This window comes from Hesperophylax consimilis, chromosome 29 (genome assembly GCF_061612785.1).
Source record: "Hesperophylax consimilis isolate HC1 chromosome 29, BYU_Hcon_1.0, whole genome shotgun sequence".
Taxonomy (NCBI): Eukaryota; Metazoa; Arthropoda; class Insecta; order Trichoptera; family Limnephilidae; genus Hesperophylax; species Hesperophylax consimilis.
In genome coordinates, this window is record NC_142864.1 from 1,866,709 (window position 1) to 1,892,543 (window position 25,835).

The following is a 25,835-nucleotide window of genomic DNA, read 5'->3' on the forward strand; positions in this document are numbered from 1 at the left end:
TATTTATTTTATTTTATAATGGATGATCGGCAAATTGATGACTATTTGAATTGTTTATCTGATTCTGGTGATGATGATTTTACCAGTCAGCAAAAGGATGTAAAAATCAGTGATGTCGAAGATCATGTGGAATTAGATGAAATGGTACCGACAGATTCCGACAGTGATAACGACATGGTTACGTAAAAGACACGAAATGCAAACTTTGAAGAGATGCCTAAAAAGGAAAATCGCCGAAGTTTTAGATGAAATGCCTACTATTGCCTCACCTGGTCCAAGTGGTACCCAAAAAAAGGTTTGTGGTTATTGTGATTATAAAAAACGGCATATGACAAGGTTCCAATGCAAGCAATGCAAAAAGTATATGTGTATGGACCATCGCGGTCTCATGTGTGTGGAATGTACCGATGAAATTTAATTTTAACTCGTTTATTATTTTTTTTGTTACCTAATTAAACATATTAAAGAGTGCCATACTTAATTTATTTATTTTATTTACAAGTACCCCAAAATTCGTCACTTAAATTTAGTCGTCTGTGAGACGAATGTTTATGAATAATGTTCCTCTTAGATAAGGTTATGAATCTAGGGTTAAGGAATGTATTTCCCATCGGGGCCTCCGTGTGGAGTAATTAAAAAAAGATTAAATTCAGTTCTTGGCGGGGGACCCCATCACGAGGTTGAGTCTCTTGGCCGGGATCTCTCGGGTCTAAGTCCGGCCCTGACCAAAATGACGCGTTATGTCTGTTTCTGACAATAAACACATTTATTTCACATTATTATTAAAAAAAACAGATGTGTAGTTTTGGTGCCAGTTACAAATGTCTTTTTTCCAAGGTCCTCAAATTTCACAAATTACTCATTTAAAATTATATGGTATATTTGTGGTACATTCCAGAGTGGAAGTTACTCTCAGTATCGCCCTGGTATAAGACTACCATTTAGAATTGAAACGTTGCTTGAAATGGCTTTGGCCGAGTTCGGTGACCAGATAAGAATAGCCAGGTACTTCCCCACCTTCCTCTACCCCATCTCCTTCCCCTCCCCACTACCCTCAGCCTCACAACACACCGCATGCATAGCATTGGGGATGCAATAGTCTCAATGACTCCAGACGGTTAGGAGCAGCAGCACATGTTGCATATCATTGGAGACGCGCGTTGATTCTTGGGACACCTTTGCGATGGAGAATGCCAGAGTCTTGAGAATGACTTTAACTCTTAGAACGTCCTCCATATGCCAGCTGACACTACTTCAATAATAATTTTTTTTTTTTTCTTACCAGAGAAGTCTCAGTTTTTTATTTTTTTTAAATTGATATATCTGCCTTGTATAATTTCTCCAGGAAATCTACTTAGGTACTTCTAGGCACACTAGGGGCTAGATTTAGGTGGGTTCAAAAGTTGGAAAGACTTTTGAAGGGATTTTGCTGTGGAATAAGAATTAAGACTAATGATGACAACAAAAGGAAGGAGTTGGATTGGGCAAAATATGTTAAGAAAATAATGCTTTGTGAAGGCAATTTATTTTTAAAGGCATTTTATTAATAATAAATCAATACAAATAAATTGAAAGCAATATTATTATTTGTTTAGTTTGTTAAACCTTAGTTGGAATTTAACGTATCTATATTCATAAGAATGTTCCGATGGTCGGACGGATGGAGTTCATGGCCACGTTGGACACGGTGTTCATGGCCACGTTGGACAAGGTGTTCATGGCCACGTTGGACACGGTGTTCATGGCCACGTTGGACACGGTGTTCATGGCTACGTTCGACACGGTGTTGATGGCCACGTTCGACACGGTGTTCATGGCCACGTTGGACACAGTGTTCATGGCCACACAAAGCTCTCTATCCAGGGAACGTACTGGGCCACACGAAGAAAGAGTTGTTTGCATGTGTCACCCTCTTTGCGATTGTGATCCAAGTAGAGCCCCACCAACATCTGTGTGCAGGACACCCTGTGGCCGTTGCGGGCGGTGACGTGGTACCAATGGCCGCTCTGCAATGCGTACAATAAGAGTCAGACAATGCGGAACATCATTTTGAAATTAACAATGTTTCCGCCACCTTTTTCATTACAAATTTAATTTTCTTACACACATCAATACAATAACAAATAAATTATTAAAAATGCTTGGCTTCATTCTCCAAAATATCAGATAATATTTCTATATTAAAAACCTTTTATTCTTCTCTAGTTCTAAGTCAAGTTGAATATAATTCTTCTATCTGGATATATAGCACGGTCGATCGATATAACCCTATACCAATATGACATTGACTAAATCCGTCACCATCAGTTACCGATATTTGCGAGCACGGTAAACAATTATCAATAGACAAATTAAAGCGCGGCCTCCATAGTATCAGTTAAGCTTTGGTTAACTGTCAATAAAAACATTTCTTTTATAATGTCGTTCGTTATGCAAATATTACTGGCTTATTCATGAACAGAGTTAAATTAAAGAAGCTCTTAGAATTGAAAGAAGTCGTGTACGCGGCGATTTGAATCCGTTCAGACCAATGACGTTACGGTTCGGTTTATCGTGCCAGACCCACAGGTCCCCTCACTTTCAAATCCACACCGAATCAATTGAAAAAAATCAACATCATTTTCTAAGATAATATATTAACTATGAACTCGGTCCTACCTATTAAAACCATAAATTACAATTACTTAATGAAAAATATTTTTTTTTAATCTCTCAGATAAAATACTTGACTAATACAAGTAATAATAATATCAGGAAAGAATCATTTGAATACTCGTTTGTTCCTAGATTGTATACAGTTGGCAATGATTTAGTAGAAATAGTAGATGTGTTCAACTGCGTGAAATATAGTTATAAGAAGTCAATAATAGCATACCTCCTAAATAATTACTAATGAAAACATAATATATATTTATTTATTTATTATACGCCCATAAGAGCTTTTACAAACATTTGATAATATGAACATAATAATTCAGTAAAACAGTAATTAATATAATCAAATTTGCATTTAAGATTATACAGAACCCATACAGAAGAATGGTATTATGCTAAACTTAATCGTTATTATTACTGAGTTATGTTATTATAGCCTTCTTGTAACTATATTCCGTGCAGTTGAACACATCTACAATTTCTGAGAAAACATTGCCAACTGCATGCAATCTAGGTACAAGCGAGTATCTAAATGACTCAGTCCTGATATTTTTATTGCAATTAAAAAGAGTTTTCGATTGATTAGTTTTTGTAGGTATAAGGAAGGTAATTAGACTTAATAAATCTGGGCTGTATATAATACCATTAACAATTTTATAAATATTATCACTCATGGGTTCTAGCTCGTTTGTGGACCGATTTACCGGCCTCTGTGTTTCCTCCCTCTCTTCAAGAACCACGTTCACTCCTTTGTCTCCTCAAAAAGATCACCCACACAGCATCCCCAAAGATGACATAATGGACTGTGTGGAATTAATGAAATATAAATAAATAATAATAGTTGTGCGATCGCCACTTACACGACACCGCGCATCCCCTGCCCTGGTGGTGATGCACATGTGCCGGTCAGTCACTCCGTCAGGCACGCCTGTACTGCCGGGAGGGAACAGCTTACCACAGGCTTCTTGGGGAAGGAGGTCGGCCGGGAACTGATACCATGGGTAACCCTGTACATAGAACGAATAATAGTAAATTATTATATTATTTTACCAATGCACGTACATGGAGAAGAATAGGTTTTGCGAATCTCTTCAAAAAACGGGATTTTAGACCGTTTCCTGATAAGCTTTTAATAAATTCCTAATACAGGATGGGGCAAAAGTAATCACCCTATTAGAAAACACTATAACTTTTGCAAATGGCGCCAAATGTCAATTCCGTTTTGAAATTTGTGAAGTAAACAAACGCAGAATACAAATCGACTAGATTTGAATCGGTTTACTCCGGAATAACAAGCAGTAACAAAGTTTGTCATAAAACAAAAAAAATTACAGCAAAAGAACATCGGGTGATTACTTTTGCCCCACCCTGTATATCCGCACACGTTTTTGTGCACATGCATTTGCTTACGATTACGAATAATTTGAAAAGATTCTTAACAAATTAGTGACAATCGATAAATAAATTTGACATGTTGAAGGTCAAAAATGTACATAAAAGGTTTTTAAATATATAAATACGGCATAGGGGTACTGACTGCTCAGCGCCAGTGGGACTTTAAGGCTCCTAGTAAGCATTCAAAAAGAAGAAGAAGATGGTTTGAAGTGCAGATATGTAAATTCGAATGCTAAAGGGAGCGCGCTAACAATGACCAGCAAAAACCTCTCGAAAGATACACTGATTTTTTTTCATACCTATAACATGTAAATAAGAGAACCAGATGTGTTTTCAATCATTTACGGAGCAAACTTTGCGATTTTTTCCTATCGAGCGAATTTCATGTAATTATTTTTTCAAGGCAGCAAAAGTACAGAGATTATCCCAGACTTGCAGAGTCCCAACTGCTCCCAACCATCTGGAGCCAGTGAGACTATAGCATCCTCAAATGTGGTATGTTGTGGAGGCTGAAGGTAGTCAGGAGGGGAATGAGTTTGGGAAGAGGAAGGTGGAGAAGTACCTGGCTATCACCATTTGGTTCCAGTCACCAAACTCGGCCAAAGCCATTTCAAATCTGAATAGTGATATTACACCAGGGCGATACTTGAGAGTATCTTCCATTACACTTCTAAAGCTAATTTAATTATGAACAAATACTTATTGGTAGCAATTTTTATATAAACAAGATAGTGCAATTATTTGTGGAGGAAAAACTCTCCTTCTAAATTAATTTGGAAACCCCAAACACCACTTTAATGACCAAATTAAAACAATGTAGTTATTTATACTGTTTTATTTTTGGGATATTATACCGTGTTGCGCTACCTCCTTCTTTAGCCAACGTTTCGGACAGCATTACAGGGCATGATGCAAAAGGACTGATCCTTGGATGGGATGGCCCGAATACACTATTAATCCCAGTAAGTTTTATTGAAACGTTGCCCGTTTGTGTACTTAATTATTTAATAGATAGTTTGGAGCAGTTCAAGGTGCGTTGTTCACTAGTGTGTACGAAGCCAATGATAGTAAACTCACCACGCCAGCCCACCATCTGACTGTAAGGTCTAGCACTGCCAAGGGAAGGGGTTCACGTGGGGGGAGGCACACCGGTCGAAGACTCTTGCTAAAAGTAACCCTGAAACAACAGTCAAAATTACTCAATAATATATGTATGATTAATGTACTTTTTTTATTGAAGAAGAAGATAGTATTAACAGATCTCAATGACAGACGAAACCGAAAAGATACAGAAATTAAAAAAGTAACGATCACAACTGAAAATTGAACGCAGATTCTCTGTATTACCGGGACCACACTCTCCCAATTAAGCATAGAATAATGAAAAATACAAGAAATACATTGTGGGCATATTTCGTGAATAAAAAGTCTGACCGGTCTGACGTTACATTTTAAATACAGAAATTTGTTTCACCATCATTTCATTTGATCAAATGGAATAGTAATATACAATCTCAAGACAGTGTAAGAGAGATAGAGTGCGTGCAATATGTCGCGTATTTTCGTGTAAAGGTATATAAGTAAATAATATTGTGCTTTCACTAGGGTGATACTGAGAATATCTACTATGTGCAAAAAAGAAACTTGCCGCAAATTTACTACTGAGACGATCGCCGACGGGTCGGTAAAGAATCGAAAAAAACAGAGTGCTGTAAACAGATGTTGCATGCTCTCTGCACGCGGTAGATAAGCTACGTAGCTTGTAGCTCAGTAAACTGTAAATTTCTGTTGTCGGTAATGCAGATTTCTGTCACCGGCTTCACACCATACCATATTACCATCTGTAGGTTGTAATTATATAGGCACGGGTCAAGGTTCGTAGAAAATTATACTAAATACTCTACAAACCTTGGGCATCGATGCCTCTCGACCTCCGTTATTAATTGGAAATTGATTGTTTGTTTTACTGCGACAATAACAGATGACTGAGTAGACGGCCTAATGGCGCGTAAACACGTAAACAATAACAAAAGACTGTGAATTAAATGAGTCACCAAGTGACAACGAGGTTGTGGAATTTTACATTATGCCTAAATGTCGAAATAATAAATGATAATTAGAAGTTCGTTACGTGATATCAGCGGTGTCATGATAAATACTGAGCGCCAACTGGCACAGCTAACTATACACAGGAAGAACATTGCATCGTTGCACTGTTTTCAGGCCACAATACAAAAATATGTGGGCTAGGTGGGCTCTTGTGATACAGCACAATATTTTTATCGATTCTATACCGACCCGTGGGACGACCGCTGTACTTAAAAAATAATAATAATAAGTGAGAATTAACAATTAATTAATGATGATTAATGCTTACGGCTTGTTCATTTCCAGTAGGCATATATTATCAGCTAGTGTGGTGTTACTGCTGTAGTATTGTGGGAGATGTACAGTGCGTGATACAGTGAATATAGCCTCCGGGGTTAAGGTGATATTCTGACCAGGGGACCTGCAACAATTAAACATTAAAAACAAAACCGTCAAAAAAATCGAGATTCACCAGTTTCACGTTTGAGTTTTAGTGTATATCCTTGGTTGTTCAAGATTCTAACTTAGCTTTAGTTTGTTCTGATATATGATATGTCAAAGATTGCACAGACTATTTCTTTTTATCAATAAATAATCGCCTTATGTGTGTTCTGAAGGGACAAAGTTTGCAAAGATGAATTCTCAAAATCTATTGAAAAATTTCTGATTTTGAGGTTAAATTTTGTGTAAAGTTTTTAATTTAAAATATTTTAAATGGAAATATTAAAATACGACTTATACTTACCACATTATAACATATTTAAATATGCATATAGAATCATATGCAAACAGTTAGGACATAATAATTCATTGCATGATTCTAACTACATTCCTTAATTCTGTTCCAAAACAGGGCCCACGTCCTATTTAAATGGCTTCCTTTAAAATATGTTAAACTAAAATACTTTATACAAAATTTAACCTCAAAATCAGAAATATTTCAATTGATTATGAGAATTTATCTTTGCACACTTTGTGACCTCAGAACCTCTAAGGCGAAGTTCGAACCCGATTCAACCGAAGTGACGAATTACACAGTGTAATTACTGTGTGATTACATTTTCGTCATACAAGTATCTACTGAAATACAATTCAGATGGCTCTGAAAATTATTTTGGTTTTAGAAATGAGCAAATAAAATGGTTTTGCATTCAAATACTATTTTTGAAAAAAATGTCTGTTGTCCAATCAAGGTGACAATGTGCTCTTGATATTAATCATTTTCCAACGAATTTGTTCAAATTTACAATGTGTAACTAACGTTTTCTGTGCAGTACTCAGAGGCGGATTTGCCCTTAGGCCTATGTAGGCCCGGGCCTAGGGCGGCCAGATATTAGGGGCGGCCAATCGTGACAAAAAAGTCACAGATGATAACAAGAAATTACTTCCTAAGTACCTAAATATTCTACGTACGAAATAGCGATATGCAAGAGCATGTTCACACACAGCACACAGCGCGCCCCCACGCCCCGCAGCCGCCCTCGCCACACCTATCATGCTCCGTCGCTCGCCCGCTCGCGTATTTCCAATCCATTCAGTTGCGCTAGTGACTGAACCGCGTTAGGTATTGTTATGCATAATAGCGTGTTCACACACAGAGCTATAATATGCGTGGGATGGCGTATTTCAGCATATCGCTCGCCATACTTTCCAATTTGGAATGTACGGCGAGCGATATGCCGAAACACGCCATCCCACGCATATTATAGCTCTGCATGAACACGCTCTTAATCACCTTACAAAAGCTATAATAAATAAATAGATCAGAGATTATAATATAATACAATAATAAGATGTTATTTATGCGAATTATGAACTTTCCACTGATGATGGTGAATAATAAAGTGTGACATTATAAAGGTATTTTCTTTAAAAATAAAAATATTTTTATTTTTAGTTAAAATCTGTGAAAAGGGGGGGGGGGGGTGGAGGGACGTAGGAATAGGATTAAGAGGCAAAGGATTTTTATTTCTTTTTAGCATTGTTCTAAAGTAGCCTACGGAGTTCGGATTTGTGACATCTATGGTCAAAATAGATAAAGCATTGCAATTTGCAATAGCTCCGTGTTAAAATAAACGGCTGGCCAAGAAATTTTTTTAAATAATTATCTACAATAAATGTTTTACGAATGGTAGGAAATATGGTCCATTTTTGGACCGAAATCAATCGCAGAAAAATAAAAGTGGTCCGTTGTCTATTTTTCAACTGCGGTGCAAGGCGATGGGTCAAGATAGTCCGGCTGGAAAGGTCAAAAGGCCTCCCTCACCCAGTCTCTCTCGATCCGGCCTGCCACGCAGCAGGTGGGCATACGTATCCGCCGCCAAAACCTCGACAAATCTTACCCCATGAACCATGAATGATAATGGCAGGAAAATTAAAACGGTTTTGACCCTAGGAACTTACTGAAAAGTTTGGATACTGCTGGTCAATATGATGGGTACTGAGAAAGGGGCGGCTACATGGTCTGGGGCCTAGGGCGGCCAAGACTGCAAATCCGCCTCTGGCAGTACTAGTAATACTACCCAGAGGAATATAACTTCTGCTGCTGTTACTTTAATATACTTGATATTAGTGTATAATCTCACCTATAGATGCACTAAATTAGTCTGTTGGGTTACCCATAGAAGGCGTTAGCTGTCGAGAGTAATAGGATAATAAATTAGGTGAGAACTTCGAGACCAGAGTATTCCAACTGCCTGCTTATTAAAATATTAGAGTCAATGTCAATATATCGATACGTACAATTTTATTATTTAATCAGAGAGTTTCTCTCAATAATAAAACCTCGAAGACACAACAAATACTATTACTAATCAGTCCGCCTTACAAATACGCTGGAAGTTAGCATTGGAACTTACTCTAGCACGGCATCCAAGTCTGTTGCTTTCGCAAGAATCCAGCGATCACTTACCAAGAAGACTGGAATGGTAAAGGACGAACCAAACTCCAACAATGCCTGGAAATTGTAAAATATAAGATATTATTAAAAGTGGACACTGTGAGCGCGTTAAGCAGAAAGGGCTATTGACTACATCCCTACATTGCGATGAATTGCAACCATTACCGGTTGAAAATACATTGAAGCCTGTCACGGCCATCTTCAGACTGGTGTAAATACTCAACTTTTGGGGGTTGTTGTGGGAACATGTTATGTATAAACAGAGTGTTACAGCACTTACCCGAAGGACTTCAACTATTGACTCCTGAACATCTCGCTGTCTGACGATATATATATTTTTTCAATTAAAAACAAAAATAATATTTTTCTATGACAAGTCGCTACTGATCACACTGCTACACGTCGCGGCGGATCACATGATACACGCTCTGTCTCGTCTATTACCGTACTGCTGGAATCAGACGACAGGAGTGCAATCACATGACCCGCTAGGCTGCACACAACAACCAGTGGTGACGTGCGATGGAAAAAAATGTTGTTTTTAATTCATAAAATATTGTCGGACGGCAAATTGAGATCTGCGTATTCAACTCCAGATATGCTCAGGTTACTGGTTAAAATCCTTTGGGTATGTGCTTGTACATCATGTGAACCACAGTTTAAATAAAAATTATACCAGTCTGAATATGTCCGTGATAGGCTAAAACTAAAAATAAAAGTTTAAAATCGTTATAAAATATAAATATACTTAATGAAATTCAACCACGAATTGTCACTATCAAAAATCGAGAATTATGGGTCTCAAGTTTTCAGAAGAGCTAGCGTTGATTCGTTTGACATTAGTTTAAAGCTGGAAGAACTGCCAAATCGTTTTTACGACTTGCTCAACAACTAGATTAAACAACATTTTGCCGATTTGTGTTTCCTACCTCCTGCGCCACGGTAAACAAACTGTGATTTCTTTCATATATATTGCCACAACTCAACTCAACATATTAAGATATTAAATTTTATATTTCTTCAAGAATTGTTACTTACATATCTCTGTGCCTCTGAGGGATTAGCTTTTGCTAAAGGAACCATAAAGTTCCCTTGGAGAAGTTGGTCCGGCGCGGTTCCGCAAAAGTCTCCTCTGCTCCAACTGGAACCGGTTTTCTGGCAAGGAAACAGCTTCTCGGCCAAATCCACGCAGTCTGCAAGCAACAAGGAAACATGATTATTCGAGAATGTTCCAAAGTGATGGACATTCCTTAGGATATAGACCTAATCTTTTGTAATAATTGTGTTGATGATTCGCTAATTATTGATGAAGACACTTTGCCTATGCCTCCATAATCACACAATAATCATTCTCTGTTCAACTGATGGAGGAGTTGGTAAGAGTTGGGGTGAACTCTTTATCATTGATGATACATAATAAAAAAATATATTAATTTTAGTTTTGCATAAAAATTAACATCTTATGGATTATCAAATGCCACCTAAACTAAGAAGCCAACGTAGTCACTATGACACAACTCAGCGCTTTAAAAAAATAGTTTACGCGGTAGCCAGCCGGGTACTGAAGTCAGCATAATTCTTCAGGATAGTACGAAGCCACGACCATACCCCTACAAGCCTTCTGGCGTTTAAAGTCCTCCCTTAAATGTTTTTAGATTTGTCAATTTATGGCAGCTCTCACGCACACGGGGACTTCAAATCACCAGCCTATCTCAGACCTCTGCTTCTATTCCCCAACCAAGAACCCCATGCGATGAAACTGTGATACCAACGTCTGTAGTATAGTTTCCACTAGAGGAGACAGATTGTAATGATAATGTCGTCCATATTCGACATGTTCCTTATCCATTTTCATTTAACACGAAACATAAATCTCAAATTGAGGCATTATAAGAAGACCCAGAATGCATGCAGTGAAATAATACTTACAGTCGTTGGCCTTAGAGCCAGTTTTCTGCTGGCTGACAGTCGAAGTTGGCAGAGGTGGGCAGGTCGGCGCAACAGCCACACAGCAAATCTCTAGACTGGAGGGGGAGCAACTCTAGGAAAACGGACACTCTAATATTATATACTTGTATTTATTTTCTGCATAAAAGGTTCATACATAAATATTATAAAATAATACACTTATGTTTGAAAAAATTGTTTGTTTTAACCAGTTTTGGTGAACTACATTCTTTCCCTTTTACGATAGGAACGTCTTCGGGCTATAACTGGGATCAGGGGTGAGAGTGATTTCAGCACAGTGAAATTGATAACTTTACAATATTGGATCGATAGGCATAACTACCGATGACTTTATGATGAGCACAGTCGTGCTGTTGATGGCCAGACCGATAATGATAAAGCAATAAATAAGAAATCAATATACGCCAGCAACACTGAAGGTATTGTCTATGAATTTACATTCTGAAACATCATACGCCATACTTAATTAGTTAATGAGGTCTTTATTCATGTATGTGAAAAAATTTCGTTTCTCCAAGTCTAAACAAATGTGGGGTCATTGGCCCAAACAGATTCAACTCGCAGCATATACAGCTTCTTTCAATTCTAAGAGCTTCGTTAGATCAACTCTGTTCGTTAATAAGACAGTAGTTTTGCATAACGAATGACATTCTTAAGGAATAAGGAAAGTATATTGGCAATTAACCGAAGCTTGTCTGATACTATGAAGAACATTTCTTGTCAATAGTTGACCGTGCTCGCAAATATCGCTAACTGACCATAGATGACGAATTTGGTCAATATCGTATTGGCGTGGGGCTTTATCAATCATCCATGCTGTACCCCAGCTTTTTATACCACCCGTGTCCGACAGATATGAGATTAACGCCTCTGGTGGCAAATCAGCAAACTAAACACTGTGGTGGCAGTATGATATAACCATAAGACTGGCACTGAATTCTAAAGCTTTTCTTTGAATTTAAGTTTCATTTTCAAAATTATAAATATTTGTTGGAATAATTCAGACAAGCGATCAAGCACCTACCTATAATGTATGGTATTTTTAACTGAAATTATTTCCATTTTCAATATTGGTACTGATTTGTTGAGAATTCAGACCATCCCCATTAGATGAGACACGAAGCGAAAACTACCGAATCCGGTCCGATTATAGTGGAACACGTTTCGATGAGATATTAGTACCCAATAACGCCTCTATGACTATCGTGATTTGAAAAGAGTTGCATTTTATCGGTATCGGTGCACCCCTTGCTGGTAAAGGATCTATGTATCCAGATAACCTAACCTAACCTAACGTGAGGTAACTTTCCGGTAGTTACTCAATATACAAGTAAAGTTCCATAATTTGTCCGGTAATGTTATACCTGCGGCAGAATTCCATGTGCAGCCTCTTCAATCGCTGCCGGGCAGTCGGAGAAATTCCGACAAACTCCTGAAGACCCCATCACCCTACAGCCAGCTTCTGCAACTAGAAAAACATACAACTCTCATTCAGGGAAATGTACAAATCGAAATATCACTCCAAACCTAAAACCTTAAAAGAACAAGCACACAACAGGCATTCAAGCTAATAAAGCCGAATACACATGGTGGAGCTTGGAGCCATTTGGACCCGGTCCAAATTATTGTGACACACATTACCGAACGAGACACCCCAGTTTGATCTGCCACGATCGAGTGAACAACTCGAACTTGTGTTAAAATAGGTTATTTTCTTCACAAATATTCAACACAGCTTTATTTAAAATGGAGTGGGCATTCAAAAATAGTTTTTTGAACAAATACATGAGAAAAAGGTTTGTTTCAAATTAACTACACAGTTAAAAATAATTAGGTATCATCCAGAATTAAGTCATGTCTGCTTGAAGATGTCATACTGTCCAACTCATAGATATACCACTAAAGTTACCACCGACTCGATATCTGAATTCATAGTGAATGAATTTTGACTCCGGGATTGCCCAAACACAGCAAAGCCTTCGAGTCATTGGCCTGGGGATTTGCCACATACAAGCCTTGACTTAGAAGACGAGACTGTGAAGCCACGCCGAAATATCTGAGTTTCTCCACACAAAATGAGTTTTGGCTCGGCATGGGGCCATTTGGCTCGTTGGCTCAGTCGTGTGTGACCAGCACACGTTAAAGTTAAGTTAAAGTTCAGAAGGAAACTACAGAAAGGGAATTGTTGATTGTTTATGGCAAAAATACTGAAGACCATATTCAAAAAAAAAAATATAGAAAGATTTGCGATCTAATGGTGATTTCAACATCCAGAAAATTAGATTTACCTTGTGGTTGAAGGTCGTCCAAATTTTTGGAAAGCCAATATCTATGCTTAAATATGTTTGTGTAGAGAGCTGCAACGTTATTCTTGCAGGGATTGCTCAGGTCTTTGGAAGTCGGCGCATTGCTCAGTATGGCGCGCAGATACCAGCGAGGAAGGTTTGTGCTTGCGTTCTGCAGCGGTAACACCAGCCCGCCCCCGCTGTCTCCCGGGCACACGGCTGTTCCTGGAAGGTAATGGAAGTTTGCACATGATGTAGTAAGTAAGTCTTCCTCACTAGGGTTTCCTGTTCTGAGGCGGCTTGTACTTTTATAACTTTGTATTATTAATTAGTTGTCTTTACATACTCTTCATAATGTTTGCAAGTTGATTATCGCTCAGTTCTCTCAGCCATGTTTTTCCTTCACGTTTAAATATATTAGTTTCTGTTAATTTTTTATTTGTTTGATTGATACTGTCTAAAATTTTTTTTTACATTAATACCAAACAGAGGCCCTGAGAAAAACAATTTCCCTCAGGGCCTATGTTATCTCTGGGGAAGCTTTGTGGAGGGTATTTTTTAAGGAAAGGAACTTATGGGAAGGTAAAAGGTACGAAGGTGTCGGTGTCTGAATATATTTCTCCCACTGCGACGAAAGGCAATGGGTCGAGAGACCAGTTTGAGAGGTCAAAGGGTCTCCCAAACCAGCCTCTCCCGATTGGTCGCATCCTGAATAGACCTCACCCAATGAACCCGGGCACCTCTGCTGAATCACCAAACGTAGCAAACCACTTCTCTTTGGACAAAGTTTTAGTATATTGCAAGCTTGAAGTTTTTAAATATTTCGTCTGTCAGAGTTCTAATCGAAAATTTCAGAATTGTCTTAAGAACTCCTTTTTGGACTGTGTTGTGCCTTTCTGTGTAAGTGCTCAAGTATACTCTATTTGTGATCGACGCAGAGCATAGCAGTATACTTTTAATGTCGTCTATATTGAGGATATTTCTAAAGAAGTGAGTTTTTTTGTAATAACGTCAATATGTGTGTTCCATCGGAGATTTTCATCAATTTCAATGCCAAGATATTTAATGTTTTTACAGTGTGTTATCGTGGAACAGAGGCTTGATAAACCTTTATTGTGTTTATTTTATTTAAATGCCCAAAGGAAGCTCTGTTTTTAAAAAATGACAGTGAAAATAATTATAAAAATGCACGAGAGTTAACGTAATACAAATAAGTAACATAAAATATAAACAAGTATCATTAAAACGGAAAAAATGTATTAAATAATTGTTGTTAACAATAATTTATAAATTAATACGTCCATGTTGATTGAATATTTGTTACCAAGCAAACATAAACATTGTATTGGTGAATGAAAGCTATAGTTCGAATGAGATGTATTTATATATTATAAAATGCTAATGTTTGTCTATTGCTCGTGTAGGTACATGTGGATTTATTAAATGCAAGAGTTCACAGCAAAAATGTTAGGTCGTTTGTTTTGTCTAATTTCTAAAATTGGAATATTTAAAATTTTCTTTAACAACGGGTCACTTATGTGCTCTAAAGGGATGTTAAGTTTAAAATTTACTAAGAGTAGAAATTTTCTTTGAATTGTTGATAGATTTCTTGGCATTTATGTAATTTGAGTGTATGGTCATCCGAAACGTTAAATATTTTTGTTTTATTCACATTTGAATGTGAGGGAAGTATTCAGGAAGGGATTATCGGAGGCGATATAACACCAACCAGGCCCTGCTGTCTCCCGGGCACATTGCTGATCCTGGAAGGGAATGAAGAGTGTTGGTCTGGCAGGGATTATTGATGGCTGTGGTATTCGAGAACTTACCGTTAGTGAGCCCCGCGCAAATCTTGTCCGACGTGATGAATGACGTGAAGGAGGTTGGGAACCCCTGGATGCACTCCACCGGTCCTACTACAGGGACCATCAGGAAGTTGAGATTCTCTGACGGTACGAGCAATTCCGTGAGCCCCCAGCCCGCCACCTGCAGGAACATTAAACAATTTAAGGATAAACATAAAATAATTTATAATCTGCTCGGTCATAGATAGTATTAATTTAATTATTTTATTAATATACGCTTTTTGCAAGTTATGTTTTACAATATTAAGACGAAATTTTTGTTTGCGCCCGTACGTATGCTATATGAATATGAATAAATAGTTTTGTGCGTATAAAAACTCAAACCATTTTAGAGAGGCATGCAAATACAATATTGCATTGAATCACTATGCAATATTGTATTTGTATGCCTCTCTTGAAAGAATAGAGTATTAATAGGGAGAAAATTATTTATTTTAAACTGTAAAAAAAGTGTATACATGTATTGAATAATGAAATAAAATATCACATTGCGTTTTAAAAATATCTATTTAATATTTATTCTCCATTATAGTTTGTTGTGCAGGAAAAATCCCCGTTTATTTATTTATGCTCTTATCAAACATTATCTCTTCACAAGAGAGAACTTTAAACTTTTTGGTAGCATAATTCAATGAACCACAATCGCTTATCAGAAAAATAACCACGGCCAAGGGGAGTTTTTTGTGCAAAGCTCGATACAAGTCAGTATTAATGATTATTTGAAATTGGCGTTTGTCCGTATCGGGTGAAAACGAAAAAAATATTTTAATACCTAACGTGGAGAAAAATATACTCTGTCCATAAGCAGAGGAGGTTTTCTCTAGTTGGTTTGTGCAGTAAAAAAGATAAGACAAACTTGTATTACAATTTTACCACACTTTAAACAGCAGAAGGCGGGGACGCCCGAGGAAGTCATGGCACGATCAAGTGAATCAGATACTTGATTCGGGCCATGTCAAGAGTCAGAATAATGGAAGAGCATGTGTGAGACGACGTATGAATTTGAATGAGGCAAGGAGTGTGTGTCAAGACAGAGTTGTTTGGCAGTCTGTCCTATCTGCCTACTACTCTGAAACTAAAAAATTCACCCCTCAGAATGATACTCATACTGCCCAAAAGGGAGTCTGGAATGAATCCCATAGGTGTGTTAAGAATATAAGCTCATATGGTACCTTTTTACATATTTATTAGGTTCATGCAAAACACACAGAATGATAGATATGCAAGCCATAGGAATCCACTTACTGTCTGAGTGCGGAGCACCAGTGATTAAATTTTACGTTACTTATTACTTTTTTGTGTAAAATTGAACAGTTTGAAAATTGTAATTTTCGGATTTATAATAATTTTTGGTAGCCAGCCCACGGCATTGTATTGTTTATTCATAAATGTATTAACGAATCGCCAAATTGTAACTTGTTACTAGGTTAGTAACCTCTGTTGAAGTGATGCGATGACATTCCTTTAGATCTAGGAAAAAATATATAAATACTCGTAAATACTGGGTTTTCCAATAAGAGGTGTTATTTTGAATTTGCCCGCTATTTCGGTAGATGTTACTTTTGAAGCTGTCATTTCATTTGACATTTGACAAGTAGAAACTACGCCATTAATAAAAATGGAACGATACACGCTTCAACAACGCATTGAAATTATTAAAATTCACTTGAGTGAATCAAATGCAAATCATCTTGAGTGATGAGGCCCATTTCCACCTCGGTGGCTTCGTCAACAAGCAAAATTGTCGCATTTTGGGCTCGGAAAACCCAAGAGTTATTGTTGAAAAGCCTCTCTATCCTCAACGTGTGACTGTTTGGTGCGGTTTATGGTCCGGTGGAGTCGTTGGACCTTACTTTTTCGAAAATGAGGCTGGAGCAACAGTTACGGTGAATGGATTGCGCTATCCAGAGATGATTAATGATTTTTTATGGCCGGAATTGGATTGGAACCATTGATCTTTTACGATTGAATATCAAAATAACACCTCATATTAGAAAACCCTTTATTATGGAAAAGACCAACATGGGATTATTATCTGTAAGTAGATCTTCAACGGCATACATAACCGCGGGCTGTGATATATAGCTGTGATACCAGAATATAGAATGTTATCGGGAACCTCTGAACTGCCACAAGCTGATAGGATTGTACAATTTATAAAACCATAGTTTTGTTTACCCCTAGGGTATTCTGAGATTATCTCATCAAGTTACTTCAAATAATATATCAGATTCATGATTTATTTAGAAATATTCCCCTATGACGATAATTTTATAGATTATAGATTCGCTGTTTTTGAACGCATACCAAAATGTAATATATTTTCATTATACAAATGAAAGACTCTTTCGGGTTTTAATATTACCAATTGGACAAAAATTAAAATTATTGATTTAAAAAATTCAGCAATTTTTATAACGATTTGTCGTCTTAATCAACATATATTATAAAAGAAAGTGTACAATGTGTGTGGCGCTAAAACTCAGAAACGATCAAGGGAGTTATACAGAGTGGTAGCCCTCTATCCCCCATCCATGAAGAAGGTTCCCGTTTTTACCTGAAGGGCGTGCTTTTGAAGATACAAGAGCTGGGAATTTCGCCCTATAGAAATTTCTAGAACAGTCCAGAACATTTGAGATTATTCGAGAGCATTCCACAACATTCCAGAACATCCCGGAACATTTTGGAATGTTCGGGAATAGTCTTAATGTTCGGGAACATCCCGGAACCGCATTGGTATTCCTAAATAGTATTAAACAAAGTCACTATCCGCGTCTATCTGTTTATGGGCTTAGTTCCTCTAAACTATGCAACGGAGTTTGATAGGGTTTTCACTATCATTTAGAGAATTTCTCCCGGAAGATTTATATGTATAAAGTAGAGAAAGGTCAGCTAATAATGAAATATATAAATTACCTTCCCCACACTGCCTGAACTGGTCTGCGTGGTGTAAAGATCCCTATCTACCAGGTCAAGGCAGACAGCTCGTACTGTGGCGGAGAAAGTGAACGTCGTCATTAGATGGATGATAGCAATGTCGTCTTGAAAATTTAGGACACTTCCTCCGAAATCGTCTCCTAAACGCACTGCTCGCACCTGCAACATTATTTAAATATAAATACACGGTGTCCGGAAACTCGTTGTACAAACACATTTTTGTAATCTTATTTCATTTCATTCTTAACCCTTAAGAGGAAGCTACAAGCCAAAAATGTGTACATTCTTGGTATACCTTAAGCGGCCGCTACACTACTCGCTTCGACGCTTCGACGAAGTCCTCGACGAAGTTCGAAGTGCGTGCCCACACACTTCGCAACTTCGCGAGTAACTCAGTCCAACCAGTCAGTGATTGGTTTATTTATGCCGTGACGCATCGAGTCCTTTGACTCGGGCGCATTTACCGACAACAATCGGAAGTCTTGCGAAGCGAAGCGAAGATGCCCGAAGCGAAGCGAAGTTCGTGCCCACACTATCGTATTCGGTCAACTTCGCGAGTAGTGTAGCTGGGCTATTACATTGTAGGTAATAGGCATTAAAATCTCTTGATAAACGTCTAGAAACGTTCGATTTCAAGCACAAAACTAATTTTTATTTATTTTGTAAATAATTGTATAAGAAAGCAAAAAAGTTAATCAAGTGAAACTGTCACAGATAATATTAGCTATAATACTGTATTTTTAAAAGTTGTTTCCTTAGTCGGTTCATACATTTCTATTGAAAAAATATTTTTTTAGATGTTTGCATTTATATTTTTTATTGAGTAATTTATTTTTTATTTGTATTCTACTCAAGCTAAGCGATAGGAAAACCTTCAATTTATCTAAAGCATATTTTTTGTTATTCATAATGTACACAAATTCGTTATAAAGATTAATCAAAAAAATGATTTGGCACTAAGCTTTGCCGCAATATTTATGTATTTTTACAGCGCTCTTGAAGTGATTTTTACGAAAACGGCGCTATATAAATCAACCAAATATAATTATAAATTAGCGCCCTTTTTCTGGTAAATCGAGTCCGAGATTTGAATTTTTTAGGACAAATTTGCTAATATCAGCTGCACCTATAAATTTCTTGAAAGATGCGTCAAAGATATTGCTGTTCCAAGAATGTTTTACCAAGCGTGGGAAAAAAGGTGTCTGCGATAAACAAACCTATTTCCGACATATTATGTTGGTTTTTAAATAATTTTATATATTAATGTACACTTATCTCGAGTTGTTTAAAAATACATGTTTACAAAGTAGGTCGAGTGAGATATCGTTTACAATGTTTTCATTCATGCTGAATAGAATGAGATAACTCCCAAGTGGATAGTATCAATATTTGGTAAGATAAGATATTTTTAATTAAATAACGTGAAAATAACAAGGATTAACCACCTAGATGGATGTTCCATCACTTTATTTTGGGCTGACTTGTGGATCTTTATTTTTACTGCCAAGATGAATGTACTACCAAAGTTTAGTGAACACCCGAATTTTGTCATTTATCGAACCATATTTTTTACCTGTACTATAAATAAATATCACAATAGTGACAGAGAAAAGAGAAGGGACGGAAAATGAAAGAGAAAGAATTAATGCGAAGCTTAATTAGTGCTAAATCACTATTTTCGTTAAATCTTTATAACTAATTGGTTTAAATTATTAATACTAAAAAATATGCCTTAGATAAATTGAAGCTTTTCCTATCGTTTCCCTTGAGTAGAATACAAATAATAATTTTAACTACTCAATAAAAAATATAAATGTAAGCTGTTAAACAAATCATTTTTTTCAATCGAAATGTATGAACGCATAAAATAAAGATTATGTGTAACAGTTTTCCTTGATGAACTGTTTTGCTTTCTTATAAAAGTATTAAAAAATAAATAAAAACCACTTTTTTGTTGAAATTGAACTTTTCTAGACTACGTTTTCCAAGCGATTTTAATGCCTATTACCTATATTCGTGACGATATAAGGCATGCCAAGAATATACACATTTTTAGCTTGTAGCTTACTTTTAAGATGGATTGAAAACAAATTATTTGATTGAAAACAAAATTTTTACCGATTTTCAATAAAAGCAAATAAAAAACCGTCCTTAAATAAATAAAACCAACCTCTGATTGTTGTCTGCCTAACTCTGTAGAATTCCAGGAAGAGAGGCGGGTTCCTCCTACTACTCTATAATCATCCACATTAATCTGGTGGTTATGAGTTTGGTCGGAGAAACAATGCGCAGCTAAAAAACAAAAAATAAACAAGCTTTTAACGAACATTTAAAAAATGTATTAAAACAGTTTTTCTATGACGGCCCCACGTTGGGTGTCAATTTGTAACAGGATTTATCTATATATTCAAACAATTCTTATTAGTGCCAAGAGTGCTTAGGGCGTCGTTTCAATGGTAAAAGACATAGAGCAAACAATGGTACAAGACATCTACCAAACAATGGTAGAAGATATCAACCAAACAATGGTAGAAGACATCTACCAAACAATGGTAGAAGACATCAACCAAACAGTGGTAGAATACATCAACCAAACAATGGTAGAAGACATCAACCAAACTTCTTCTTTATGTGCCGTATCAGGTCCCCCCGACGTTGGCGATCACTCTAGAAAATGTCTCTTTTTCTTGGGCTGCCCGGAATAGCTCCTCCAAACCAAACAATGGTAGAAAACATCGACCAAACAATGGTAGAAGACATCAACCAAACAATGGTAGAAGACATCGACCAAACAATTGTAGAAGACATCAACCAACCAATGGTAGAAGACATCAACCAAACAATGGTAGAAGACATCGACCAAACAATTGTAGAAGACATCAACCAAACAATGGTAGAAGACATCGACCAAACAACGGTAGAAGACATCAACCAAACAATGATAGAAGACATCGATCAAACAATGGTTGAAGACATCGACCAAACAACGGTAGAAGACATCAACCAAACAATGATAGAAGACATCAACCAAACAATGGTAGAAGACATCAACCAAACAATGGTAGAAGACATCGACCAAACAATTGTAGAAGACATCAACCAAACAATGGTAGAAGACATCGACCAAACAACGGTAGAAGACATCAACCAAACAATGATAGAAGACATCGATCAAACAATGGTAGAAGACATCGACCAAACAACGGTAGAAGACATCAACCAAACAATGATAGAAGACATCGATCAAACAATGGTTGAAGACATCGACCAAACAACGGTAGAAGACATCAACCAAACAATGATAGAAGACATCAACCAAACAATGGTAGAAGACATCGACCAAACAACGGTAGAAGACATCAACCAAACAATGATAGAAGACATCGACCAAACAATTGTAGAAGACATCAACTAAACAATGGTAGAAGACATCGACCAAACAACGGTAGAAGACATCAACCAAACAATGATAGAAGACATCGATCAAACAATGGTAGAAGACATCGACCAAACAACGGTAGAAGACATCAACCAAACAATGATAGAAGACATCGATCAAACAATGGTTGAAGACATCGACCAAACAACGGTAGAAGACATCAACCAAACAATGATAGAAGACATCAACCAAACAATGGTAGAAGACATCAACCAAACAATGGTAGAAGACATCGACCAAACAATTGTAGAAGACATCAACTAAACAATGGTAGAAGACATCGACCAAACAACGGTAGAAGACATCGATCAAACAATGGTAGAAGAAATCATGTTATCTCTGCACTGGAATGAGATACGGAGTCGAATACAAATCGATATAATGTAGTTTTTTAACAGTAACATTGTGAAAGAAGTCAGAGACATCCGAGAAAGACTATTAACAATGAAAAATTTAATATTAACAATGTGATGTACAGTATTGAACTGTAGAAAATATGATTAAATGTGGTTTACAGTAGTGAATGGTGGAAGTCCGGCATGCCCGAGGAAGATGTGGCACGATCAAGTGAAACAAAAACTAAATATGAAAAGTTTAAATTTTCAATTCTTTAGAATAATATTATTTCCACCTTAAAAATAGGTCCAGTTTTTAGGTACGCTAGAATTCACAATCTCAAAACTTTACCCCAAACCATTAATAACCCCGAGCAATTCCAGGTACACGTCAGTTAGTTTGTTATAAAATTAATTTATTGAATTCGTATCCAAGACTTTTTATTAAGTAAGGCAAGCAACAGTTAACGCCTTGGGTGTTTTTGTGCCTATACTGACACAGAATCGTCGAATTCGATACGAAATTTGACACGTATCACTGCTAACGCCTCGGCGTCTAAAAAATAAATACCCTGCGGATTATTGAAGGATTGAGCGGCTGATTTAGCCCGCTTAAATTTGAGCAAGGATACGGACTCTTTGTCTTACGGTGGTTTCTCCAGGGGGGGCGCTAGGGTTATAGGGTTAGATAGGTACCTGAAAGGAAAACTGGAAACTATTATAATTGTTATTGTAATTAAAGGGGAGTGAGTAAAAGGGAGTCTGCCTAAGAACTCACCACTAAGCACCACCTGCTTCCGTACAATGCTTCCTCCACATATGTACTCGAACTCGTCTCCTTTCTTTCGGTATATAGCCACGTGCCACGGGAACTGATTTGCTTCCACACCTTGTCCTGCCCACACGCGGTCAGCTAGAGACATTTCTTCCAATCCGCACTCTGGAATTATAAAGTCATCATCATCATAAATCCATTGCAGGTCCATCCTCTCCTTGCATAGTCTCTGCTATTGCTTTATCCAACTTAGTCTGGGGCTGCCAACTGGACGTTTTACAAACTTCTGGGAGTACGGCAACGGTGAACAGGGCCGTATACTGCTCAGGTTAAAATCTTTACTCATAATAATATTTATGCAAGATTTTTTTAGACTTTCACCAATTTTGTTCCAATCCTCAAAAACACGGTCATTTCGCATTACGCGTTTAGTTGCTAACATCACGTTTCTTCAGATGACATTTGCGATGTCATTGACCCAGTCTGTTTTGAATTGCTTCGAAATTTATGTATTTGCTTTCGTAAATCGATTTACAGTATTCCTCTGATAATGCTGTAAATTGCGCGACCGATCGATATTTGTCAAATCAACCGGATTTTTAAGAAAATCCTTGATCTTTGTAAGAATTTCGTCCCGTTATTATCAATGTAGTTGTTACCAAAGAAAAAAACACGGAATGTAACTTGACTTGATTAGCCAAGATGAAAACTGTGATATTGTGATCCTTACAAATCAAAAAAGATTACACGACTTTGATTACATCAGTTCCAATTATGATAATTGCATGGTATTATTATCTTAATGACTGTACAGCTAAGGATTGTTGTAAACGGAAGTGGTGCCCTCTGTTATTTTCAAAAAGAAGCGTCGAATTTTTCAAACCGCGGCAGCGGTTTTTTGTTTCCTAGTTCATTATAAATATTATATTTTTACAAACATTGGAATACAATTATATCGTTCCTTAGTTTTATCATGTTGACAATTTATCTCGCAAGCTCTTTGAATAACAAAAATAGACAGAAACCAGTTTTTTTTAAATAATACAAAAAATCTCAATCACAAGCCAAGGACAAGGCATTTGAAAAAGCAAAACGAGTTTCAAATAATGCAGTTTAAATTTATTAGTAAAAGTAGGTAGTGTTTTTCCTCCTTAGTATGCAGCGTTATTTATACAATGACCCACTGAATAAATTAGCATGCTTAATGACAAAATATGTTGTTTTTCATCTGAATTTTTTATCTGCATAATTACTGAAAATATGAAGGGGCAGTAGTATAATTGCCGGAAAAATTTTATATTTTTCGTTTTTCAAACATTTTGATTTAAAAAAGAAAACATTTTGGTTCGGTTTTTTGGCCTCAATCCAAAAAAAGTTTTCTATGAAAAGATACCCAACCTAATCTTTCCAAGACAGACACAATGTTTGCATCAAACAATAAAGATGGTGGTGGACGAAAGCGTTCGTAATACTTTAAAAATAGTTTTTTTTTTTAATTAAACCCAAACATAGAACCTATTTTATGTTCTTGGGTTCATAGTTTGGGTTAAATAAAATAAGAAAAACTCACTCTAAAACTTTCACGATAACGATTTTTAATTTTCCGTCAAAACAAATACTGTTTAGAAACAAGATCAAATTATCTTTCCGATGTATGCATTTAAAATAAGCAGTACAATTTTTAAATAATAAAATTTTAATATCAAAGTGAAAAATGTTGTCCAAACCACATTTGTACTTCATAGAAACATACTCCAATCATAGAAAAATGTTGTCAAATCCACATTTGTACTTCATAGAAACATACTCCAATCATAGAAAAATGTTGTCAAAACCACATTTGTACTTCATAGAAACATACTCCAATCATAGAAAAATTGAGTGAACTCGATATTTCAAAAGCAAGTTTGTTTGTTTGGGGAATTTGTAAGAAAACTGTACCTTCACTTTTATCTCGTTTATGTAATAAAAAATACATTTTAAAGTTAAACCGATTGTTACGATAGCGGCGCGAAATATGAATGATTCATTTTGGCTATTTTTAGGATTTTATTAATGGATTCCTGTATAAATATTTGAGACAAACTGGAAAGAAATATTATTTCTATTTCTAACTTCAGAAAAATTAAGTTTTTCCCCATGATAGAAAAAAAGATAAAAATACTTTTATTAAATATGGACGCCCGGTCATATATGACCTTAAGAGGAAGCTACAAGCAAAAAATGTGTATATTCTTGGTATAACTTATATCGTAGGTAATAGGCATTAAAATCGCTTGACAAACGGAGTCTAGAAACGTTCGATTTCAAGCAAAAAACTATTTTTAATTTATTTTTTTAATATTTTTTTAAGAAAGCAAAAAGTTAATCAAGTGAAACTGTTACAGATAATCTTAGCTATAAGACTGTATTTTTTTAAAGTTGTTTTATTTATGCGTTCGTACATTTCTATTGAAAAAAATATTTATTAGTAGTTTGCATTTATATTTTTTATTGAGTAATTTAATTTTGTATTTGTATTCTACTCAAGCGAAGCGATAGGAAAACCTTCAATTTATCGAAATCATATTTTTTGGTTTTCATAATGTACACCAATTCGTTATAAAGATTAAACAAAATAGTGATTTGGCATTAAGCTTCGCCTTAAAAAAAACCTTAAACGCTGGAAGGGATATTATGTTAGAGATCTACAAATGAAACTTTAACCTAATAGAAATAATTATTTTATGCACATTTACATAGCAGTGATAATGAATGTAATAAAGATATTATATTGACATACCGTCTTCAAATTGGTCTCCGACACAAAACGCCGCACAAAATACAAAAAACACTTTATAATAAATCATTTTAGCAAGATATGATTTGATAAACATCGCGCGATGGCCGCTGTACTTCGCTGAATAACTAACTAATTCAGAGAACTAGAAGAAGTTTAGAGAGAAGTTAGTGAAGTTGTACAAATGCACAGTCGACGCGGCAGTTCTCTGCGAATAAGGCCGGAGATGCAGTGGAACAGTTGCAGTTTGCTGTGACTAGTTAGTAGCGCGGTTTCAAGTTAGATGGCGGGCGAGGCTATTCTGGTTAGATAAAGAATTAGAGATGGGCATGCTGGAGGCCTCCTTTTAAAAGAACCCGGGTTCTAGGAGTAGTTTTCGGAATCTCGAGTTCTTAGGTTCAAGCGTTCAAAAGTA

General features: G+C 36.4%; 1 protein-coding gene across 1 annotated transcript; it reads right to left on the reverse strand.

The window, feature by feature from the left end:
* Positions 1–1,722: 1,722 nt before the first annotated feature.
* On the reverse strand, positions 1,723–25,606 carry LOC149409763 (uncharacterized). Its single transcript, XM_089649211.1, has 15 exons — positions 25,424–25,606; positions 22,645–22,806; positions 20,263–20,384; positions 18,072–18,251; positions 15,120–15,276; positions 13,294–13,515; positions 12,370–12,473; positions 10,967–11,078; positions 10,076–10,230; positions 8,997–9,094; positions 6,428–6,559; positions 5,128–5,227; positions 3,516–3,662; positions 1,802–2,006; positions 1,723–1,753 (listed from the first exon to the last, which is right to left on the reverse strand). The coding sequence occupies exons 1-14, from the start codon at positions 25,515–25,517 to the stop codon at positions 1,836–1,838; spliced, it is 1,956 nt and encodes a 651-aa protein (XP_089505337.1). The 5' UTR covers positions 25,518–25,606; the 3' UTR covers positions 1,723–1,753; positions 1,802–1,835.
* Positions 25,607–25,835: the final 229 nt, after the last annotated feature.